The 9,835-nt window shown below is 32.8% G+C and overlaps 1 protein-coding gene across 1 annotated transcript; it reads left to right on the plus strand.

Annotated features, from left to right (window-relative positions):
- Positions 1–171: 171 nt before the first annotated feature.
- On the plus strand, positions 172–8,767 carry LOC126809728 (peroxiredoxin-2). The gene is made up of 6 exons (XM_050534481.2): positions 172–390; positions 1,570–1,687; positions 1,924–2,040; positions 4,749–4,871; positions 6,867–7,032; positions 7,338–8,767. Exons 1-6 carry the CDS (start codon positions 225–227, stop codon positions 7,398–7,400), a joined length of 753 nt encoding a protein of 250 aa, XP_050390438.1. The 5' UTR covers positions 172–224; the 3' UTR covers positions 7,401–8,767.
- Positions 8,768–9,835: the final 1,068 nt, after the last annotated feature.

Consider the following 9,835-nt stretch of genomic DNA (forward strand, 5'->3'; position numbering starts at 1 on the left):
TCAAAAGTCACGAAATGTAAAAGTGCTAGCGCTAATCACAACCTTAACCCTAACCCTTGGCCTAGCCCTAACGCTCACCCTAACGCTAACCTACAATCTCGCCAACAATCACGTGCCCTAACCTTATTTCCATCTTGGCGACCTTGACGAAAATTGAGTTGGCCTTAAGAAATAGATCTAGCCGTTCATCGGTTGCTCGGCCTGCCTGTTTACAACGTGGAACGATGGCGATTTTTATTCGAATTCTCGCTGTTTCTGAAATCATTTTATTGTGTACTGTCATTGTCAGTACTTCCGATGACACCTGTACATCCTACGGTGGCGGGCACGTGTATCCCCAAGAAACACGGAGAACTACAGGGCATACAATTCAATGGAGTCAAGTTGTCAGTACGTCGATAAGTTAAATATTGAGATTAAATTAAAATGAGGTTTTATTTTTTGAGACTGAGTTATCCACCCCTATATTGGCCCCACCCCACCCACAACACGTACTTGTACCTTTAAAAATCCTTACTTGATTAGACAACTCGACATTATTGTTTGATGCGATCCATTATAAAGGAAAGAATCTGTCAAATAACACAAAACAATAAGTTTGTTATAACCAGAGCAGAGAGCTATCCTCAATTACAATATGTTTAGGGGTGGGGGGCTGGCTGGCGTTGTTTTACCCCCCGTTTGTACATAACAAGGAGTAGTGCCCAGGCCTGTAGCCTGGGGGGCACAGTCTACAGTAGGCATTTTAGAGCTATGTTCGGCAAATTTTTTTTCAGGGGGGGAAACTCTTTTTTGAGGGGGGCATTGCCCCCTCCCCCTGACCCCGGCTGGCTACGGGCCTGGTAGTGCCTATGGTCGCCTGTCCAACTTCATGGGTTTTCTCTGGGTCCCCTGGTTTTCTCCCGCTGCTAAACACCCCTACATGTATGTGCAAGCACAATATTGGTATTGAAATAAAATTGAACCATATGTTAGTCCTGAAATGACCTAGTTTGTGTCCGGTGGACTGAGTAATAATAGTACGATATTTATATTGTGCAACAATATAATACATGAATAATATAGTACAGTTCTATTGTTTAGATAATGTGTGAATTTGACATACCTTTTCTTACCCGCATAGGGGGGTTGGATGGCTGAATGATTAGCACGTGCGTGCTGTATCATAAGGCCTGTCATTGAGTCAACTGGCGTGGTTTCGATTCCCTGGTTGTATGTGACAAGGAGTAGGGTCGCCTGTCCAACCTCGTGGGTTTTCTCCAGGTCCTCCAGTTTCCTCCCAAGCGAATTATTGAAATAAAATTAGAAACCAAATGTTAGTCCCGAAATGACCTAGTTTGTGTCGAGTGGATGTTAAACCCCATTTCTCTCTCTCTCTCTCATCCGCATTTAGGAGTAATTTGATGGTTTCTGGCCGGGAGGCAGTCGGAACAGTAGATATTTGGACTCAGTAAATGTCTAAATATTTGCTGCTACTTATATATATTGTGAACTTTAGCTTCATTTATAAACAAATCAAGTTCAGATCTAGTCATTTTAGCCCTTATTGGTTTTTTTTCTTATTGTCAGTTTCAAAGCAAGCTCCAGATTGGAATGGAACAGCTGTTGTTAATGGGGAGTTCAAGGATATTAGATTAGAAGACTTTAGAGGAAAATATTTAGTTTTCTTTTTTTATCCACTGGATTTGTAAGTAAGATAATGAATATGGTTCTCCCATTAATTTGTATTAGATTTAATTCAATCTGAACCGACTAACTTTATATGGAATTAAAATTTATATGGTAAAAAAACCCCATAGATTCACCTTTTAATGAAAATTTTAAGAACTGATATCTTTTTATTTTGATACCTTGCATTCATTATGTTATTACAGAACTCTTCAGGAATGTGTTATCAATTTTATTATCAAATTTCTTTTCCAGTACATTTGTTTGTCCAACAGAAATATTAGCATTCAGTGACAGAATTGAAGAATTCAAAAAAATAAAAACAGAAGTGATTGCATGTTCTGTTGATTCTCAGTTTACACATTTAGCCTGGTAAGTTTATAGTACAACCAACCAGTAACCACAAACATTTAGCCTGGTAAGTTTATAGTACACCTATACCAGTAACCACAATCATTTAGCATTAAGGCTGGGAATCGATATGAAATTTCAATATCGATTATCGGCAAGAATTTGACAGCGATTATCGATAATAATCGATTATCATTTTTCTGGAAAAATCTGAACTTTACCGACCTGTTATTTGTGTTGATCGAGTTACAGTAGTGTTATTATCCTAGTCTAATACTGTGCCGATGTACGGTACGTAGAAAAATCAATTAATGTAAAATAATTACATGTAGTTGCTAAATGTAGGACTAACTTGAGTATTATTCTAAGTTTTGTTCTTGATTCATTTGAACCTTTTTTTATTCCAATATCTCCGATAAATACAAAAACAATACATGGTTTTTCTTTGCTCTTTGCAAGTGACTGGCGATCACACAGTGTTACTACTAATAGAATAAAATAAAATAGAAGGCGTCTATTGATTGGACAATAAAAAAAATAATTACGGGCTTTCAAAGTAGAATTTTTATGATTGGTTAATTTAGATGAAAACCAAAGTAGAATTCTTCCACGAAATTACGAGAGATATAGATATTTTCCCTGGAAGTCAAAAACGTGTTTTGTATGGGCTGTATCTGACATGATGTAGTAATAAAAGCGGAGTTGATCATTAATAATACAATTAGTCTTATTGTGAAAGCAGACGATTTCCCTACAAATCAATCAAGAACAAAGAAGGGAGATAATTCTAATTTTACTATATATTACGTGCGACTGTCATTGTTCACAAAGTGCGTGACCTATTTTAGGTTCAACTAGTAATAATAACAAAAAGAACGAAAATATTAAAATAATGTATTTAATCTTAAAGTTTAGTTTTTTTTACAATAATATATATTTAAAATGTGCCAGTTTGTAAGCAGAGGGGGAAAATAGTTGTTGTGTTGACGTTGTGTATTCATTCATTCGTCTGCTAATGCCAGACTACGGCAAGTTCAGTCATGTGAAAGTGACCGTAACTTGCCGTCAGAAGGTAAATATACCGATAATCGATATTTGAATTTCAATATCGATTATCGTATCGCTAAATAACTTCTACCGATTATCGATTATATCGATATTTTTGCACAGCCTTATTTAGCATGGTAAGTTTATAGTACATATATACCAGTAACCACAATCATTTAGCCTGGTAAGTTTATCGTACACCTAACCAGTAACCTCAAACATTTAGCCTGGTAAGTTTATAGTACATATATACCAGTAACCACAATCATTTAGCCTGGTAAGTTTATCGTACACCTAACCAGTAACCACAAACATTTAGCCTGGTAAGTTTATAGTACATATATACCAGTAACCACAATCATTTAGCCTGGTAAGTTTATCGTACACCTAACCAGTAACCACAAACATTTAGCCTGGTAAGTTTATAGTACATATATACCAGTAACCACAATCATTTAGCCTGGTAAGTTTATAGTACACCTAACCAGTAACCACAAACATTTAGCCTGGTAAGTTTATAGTACACCTAACCAGTAACCACAATCATTTAGCCTGGTAAGTTTATAGTACACCTAACAGGTAACCACAATCATTTGCCTCCTGAAAATCAACCCAGGACAAACATGTAAGGTACCAATCTGTTTCACAGTGGATTAAGAAAGTCTTCTAATATCTCTGCAAAAGTTGACTACCTTCAACACTTGACGGTTCATCCCGCGGCACAGTCATTGGCTCAATAGCGCGTGCATTGTTTACATAAGACGTTCTAGTTCGGGCAGAATGGAGTCTTTTTCTCATTTTAATACCCATAATTTTTACCTACAAATACATCAAACGTCTTTATTTATTTTTCTAATACATCAAAAAAAAATGTTTTAGAATTTAATTTGTCAGAGGAAAAAAAGTTAATATTTATGGCTCATTAAGTCGCATCGAAGTCATCCTTATCAGTGATTGTAGAAGCCTAGCGAAAATTCACTGCTGATCAGTGTGGTAAGGTACTTGTCACAGACTTTGTCCAGTACAAATTATTGCACAATATATATATACACGCCTAGACATATGACCTCTGTCACAGACAATTATCAGGCACAAATTATTGCTCAACGTATATATACAAGCCTAGACATATGACCCCTGTCATAGACATTACCAGGCACAAATTATTAGATGATTTGTGTCTGACAAAGCCTGTGACAGGTGCTTTAAGTCAAGGTCAGCTGAATATACATATATCCATTACTTTTAGCAATTTGTTTGGGTTTTTTTGTTTTGATTTTTTTTTTTGGGGGGGGGGGGAATAAAATGTGTAATTAAAGAGAGATTAACACCGAAAGTAATAGAATAGGAAAGGATTAATTATGTTCAATTAACAAATATTCAATACCTGTAGAACTCCTATTATGAGTGTAGATTTAGGTATATATGTAAGTTTAAATTTATTATACCCAATGTGCAGTCAGAAAAAAAAAGATAGATTTTGCTGTGTATTATCAATTTTGTAGGTTACCGGTATTTGAAACTGTTATTCATTTATTATATGGGGAACTAGCTGTAGAAAGGTATTAAGAATTGTAGAATTTGTAGAAGTCTTTCAATAACAGCTTATATGAGATGGTACTCAAATGTATTTTCTTAGAAATTTTCTTCAATTGGTTGTTAATTGAATTTGAATATTTCAGGATCAACACACCTCGTAATAAAGGTGGTCTAGGACCATTGAAAATCCCTCTTCTCTCGGACATAACCCATGATATATCAAAAGCCTATGGTGTATATTTACAAGATTTAGGACATACTCTAAGGTGAAACATTGCTTTATTATTTTTGATATGAAATCTTATTTACTACAAGGTTCACACACTCCTTGAAACTCCTGTGATTTCCAGTACTGAAAAATCCTGGAAAAGCAAGATTACTCCTTGAAACTCGAGGAAAATTAACATTCGTGGTGTCGCTATATATTTTAAGGTATAAAATTGAATGTAGTCATCGAATATTTCTTCAAAAGTTTACGAGTTTGTTGCCTTAAATGTTCTTCAAGCATAAAAAAGATATATTATGATGTAGAATTCTATACTGAGACTCCTGGAATCTGGTAAATAACTCATGGAAAACTCCTGGAATTTTAAGTGTTCCAAGTTGTGCACACCCTGTACTAATGTAATAAGAGCAAGATTGCTTTGATTTAGGACAAAATAAAGAACTGAAACGTTATATTCAAATGTATTTTTTTTTATTGGTACTGCAGCAAGCTTTTTGCTTCAGAGATTAAATTACTTTTTGTCAAAATTGCTTGTTCTTTTGTTCTATTTTGAATTCAACTTCTATAATATATAGTAAAATTATAAATATAGACAAATATTTCTTTCTCAAAAAAATAATAAAAACATAAAAATTATTTACTTTAATTAACCCTTTTATTTTCTCCTAAATTACAAATCTGCTAAGTGAAGCCCTTATTTCTATTTTATTAGTTTAAAAACCTTTAAAATTGAATTTTAAAGACTCGATATTGTGTGAATATGTCGTTCATAGTTGTAACAAATTATACTGATCACGTAGCTGCCAGAAATAACTCCAAACCCCATATTTAGATCGAATTTAAATACAGTGGACTCATATCCCTTCCGACATCTGAATACTACCGCATTCTGTGGAAATCCGTTATTATTTTCGTGACTCGATTTATTTCATTATTACTTCAACCAAAAAAGCTGTGAGTAATCCGTATTCTGAATATTCCGAATTACGACATCAATCAGCAGTCCTGTCACATGATTTGCGTTGAATTTACATTTGATAACCTTTAAAATTGATATTTTAAAGACTCAATATTTTATGAATATGTCACAAATAATGCTGATTATTGTAGCTGCCAGAAATAACCCCAAACCCTCTATTTAGATTTAAAAATAGTTTACTTTATGCTTTATACATTAATTTTATTTACAAAGATTTCTCAATAATTGATAAAGACAGTAAGTAATCAATGTTTTTATTTAGTAGACCTATTCTATGGAGCCATATCATTATTTTCCTGATAACAAGATCAACTGAAGCAATATTGAATTCTAATTCATGCTTTGAATGTTGAATATTGTGGATAGTATTGCGTTAGAGGTGTCTGTCCAACCTCGTGGGTTTTCACCGGGTCCTCCAGTTTCCTCCCACTGCTAAAGACCCCTACGCGCAAGCAAATTATTGAAATAAAAATTAAACCATATGTTAGTCCCGAAATGACCTAGTCTGTGTCGAGTGGATGTTAAACCCCATTTCTCTCTCTCTGTGTTAAAGCTATACATCATGTAAGAAAAAAATATGTGAGGATTTCAAAATGATAAAAATTACTATTGTCAAGATTTTTCTTTTCTAATTATCTATAACACATGACATTTTATGTATATTTAATACCAGGAAAATCACTGCATTATTATCAATACAAAAATTGCTTGCCAAAAATTGACTATGTAACTTTCAGTTATATTTTTGTCACTTCCGGCTTTTGCATTGATAATTTTGCAATTATTTTACATATTTACATGTCAACGATTTAGCTCAATATTATTCTTTAATGAGCAGTTATCAATTAATATCTTGAGGTTAACCCATTATTTCTTTAAATTAAATCCTTGTATCCAAATCATTTATTTTTATCAATAGTTTTAATGAACCTGGATGCATTAGTCAGAGAAACTGAATTAATTGTTTGGAACAAACAAAACAATGTTGTAAAAATTTAAATTAACATTTAATGTTATTTATGTAATTCAGCTAAAGTATTTTTATTATAATTCCAGAGGTTTATTCATCATTGATCCTAAAGGTATTCTGCGACAGATTACTATGAATGATTTACCTGTTGGAAGATCTGTTGATGAAACATTACGATTAGTACAAGCTTTCCAATATACTGATAAACATGGTGAAGTTTGTCCAGCTGGGTGGAAGCCTGGTGCAGACACTGTAAGTATCCAGATCAGGGGTAGATCCCAGAATTTTTAGACATGGGGGGTGGGGGGAGGGGGAAGGGCATATATGGTATACTGCACATCTCTGTAATATATTGCATTTAGTTTATATTTTAACATGTGGATATAGGCAGTCTCTTGAATTGTTTTTTTGCGAACCTAGTTTATTTTAAAAGTAGGTTAAAGACGACCAAGAGAATTAATGTATAGCAACGATATCAATGAAAACTAAATTTACTTATGTGCTTGATTTTTTTTTATGATACTGTGTAACTTCATTATTATTATTTTTCTTTTTAGATAATTCCAGATCCCAAAGAATCCCAAAAATATTTTAGAAAGCAAAAATCTCCTGAATTATAATTTTACTTCTTATAAATGTTTAAAACTACAAATATTAGATGTGTAACTTTGTTTTGTATTTGTTATTTAAATATGTTAGAATGAAATTGTATCCTCTACTTTTGTAACTCAATTTTTTAAACTTAGATCTTCATTTTGTTGTCTTTATGGTTCTGATTTTCATCCCTACATAAGATCTAACAACAAATTTCAAAACTTTGGACGTTTGACGACGGCTGTGTTATGCACCAGATTTCATTGAGTTTATATAAAGATCAGTGGACGATATCTTGGTGTGACTGAGCTGTGTTTTCTGTCAGATGTTAAATAAAATTGTGTCCGATAAAATGTGAAATACGGAATACAAACGAAAAAAGAAGTGAGAAATTGTTTTATCCAAAACATAATAAACAAAGGGCTGTAATGGTCAGTTTGGCATTAGAGTCGCAGTTTTTTAGTGTTTGTGTATTCGTTTAAGGCAAGAAATAAAGGATGTAATTTAAATAGTTAAATGTAGAGGATGCATAGTTTCAGTCTTGAGAATATAAGTAGATTAAGAAAAATGCTCTTTAAGGTGAAGGATGTTTGTTCCAGCGTTTTATCTCAGATGTTAAATAAATGTAGAATAATTGAAATGTAAATTCTTGTTTTTGATACTAGTCGATTTATGTTGCATCTTTTTATTGAATTAAGATGTTATTTTTGTTTTTGAGCAATTAAAAAGAAAATTCTAGTGTTGTGAAAATTTAGTCTGATATCTGACGTCTTTTGTGGTCTAAAAGCCTTCTAACTACTGCTCAATGGTGTAATTTTGTATAAAGATAGGACCAATATTCAATTATCTTTTTTTAAAAATTGTACCATAGTTAGAGATGTCAAGGAAGATAACTCATTGTCTCTCACCAACTTTTGACACCATCAAGTGTTTATTTGCACTATTTTCACTATCACAAATCAATCTAATAATTTCTTCTAACAATGAAAGCAAATGATGTAAAAAATAATTCATTAAAATATATTCTAGAATTCCATAAATACATTTAATGTATAGAATCCACAATATTGGATCTATTTTATTTATATCTTTTGTTTATTTCATTTGCTTTGTTATCAGTGCTCTTCTGTGTCAGGTAATGGTTTTTGGTTATCTCATTTTTAAATGCATGTTACTGACAGGTATTTTTATTTTTCTTGTATGAATATGACAATTGTTTGTATTGAAAAAATAATATAGAATATGACAATATTACTTACATTACTTAGGACTATGACTCTGAAATCATTTTAATAATTTTGATGTTCAATAAATGAAAGTTTTTTGTTATAAATGTTTTTTTTAAATTTACTATTCTGTCAAGATTATGAAATAAATTTTACTTGATGCTTCACTGTTTTGTTTTTTTTTAAAATTTCATTCGGTTCTAGTGTGTTGGGGATCTTCGATTTGGTAGGCTTTGTGTTTAATAGAATCACATTGAATCTGATTACATGAACGCTGTGAAGAAAGATATTGAATTTATATTACACTAGTGCAGGATCCTATTACCCTAGTGCTGGAAATAATGTATAAAAAAACTGCGTTCAGATTCTATTTTAGAACTAAATTGTATTTAATTTTGGCTATTAATCTGTTAAAGTCTTAAAGATGATTATATTCTTTCAAAGATAATTGTATCATTTGTGATATGAAAATGTGGTTCATTAAGTAAAATAATCTCGGAGCTATGTACATGTATGGTATTCAATTTTCCTAAACTCTGCCATTTGAATATACCTGGCTTAGAAAAATGCATCACAAGAACCAGCTTCAAACAAATGGTAAAACAGCAATAGCATCTGTTTTAAAGGCTTGTGTGTCAATGTTGCCTAACTTCTCAGCAGAACAAGCGCTATATAATCACAGTAATTGAATTAAAAAGCAAATTAAACCGAAGACACTCAATGTTCGTGTTCTCAACTGTTTAACAAAACATTAAAAAAAAAAAATGACATAAATACAGTACAGAAAAAAACTAATGGAACACTAATACCCAATAACATGAACCCACTACAAAACACCATCCCTGTTGCAAATGGCCCTGTATCCAGAACACCCATACTACCAACCACTGGCACTGGGCTAATCTATTTGGCCCAAGATAGTCATATCTAAGGTCTTTTGCAATATGCATGGTAACTGAATTTAGTGTTGCGTTAGTTCAGCTCTGAACGTAGGTCTCATTACACTCACCCTGTTTAGTTCAGAGCTGAACTAGTGTGCATTATTATGTTCATGCATTGTCATTTTTTGTTATGCAAATTCCCGTCATTGTCTTTTACAATAAAAGGCAATGTTCAATATTGATCGAATGGTCTAACGTGTCTGCTTTGCTTTAGATTATAAGGTCTGTCATTGAATTGTGTGGTGTTACGGGGAGTAGTTTTGCCTGATATTCTTGTGGGTTTTCCCCAGAACC

This window comes from Patella vulgata, chromosome 2 (genome assembly GCF_932274485.2).
Source record: "Patella vulgata chromosome 2, xgPatVulg1.2, whole genome shotgun sequence".
Classification (NCBI taxonomy): domain Eukaryota; kingdom Metazoa; phylum Mollusca; class Gastropoda; family Patellidae; genus Patella; species Patella vulgata.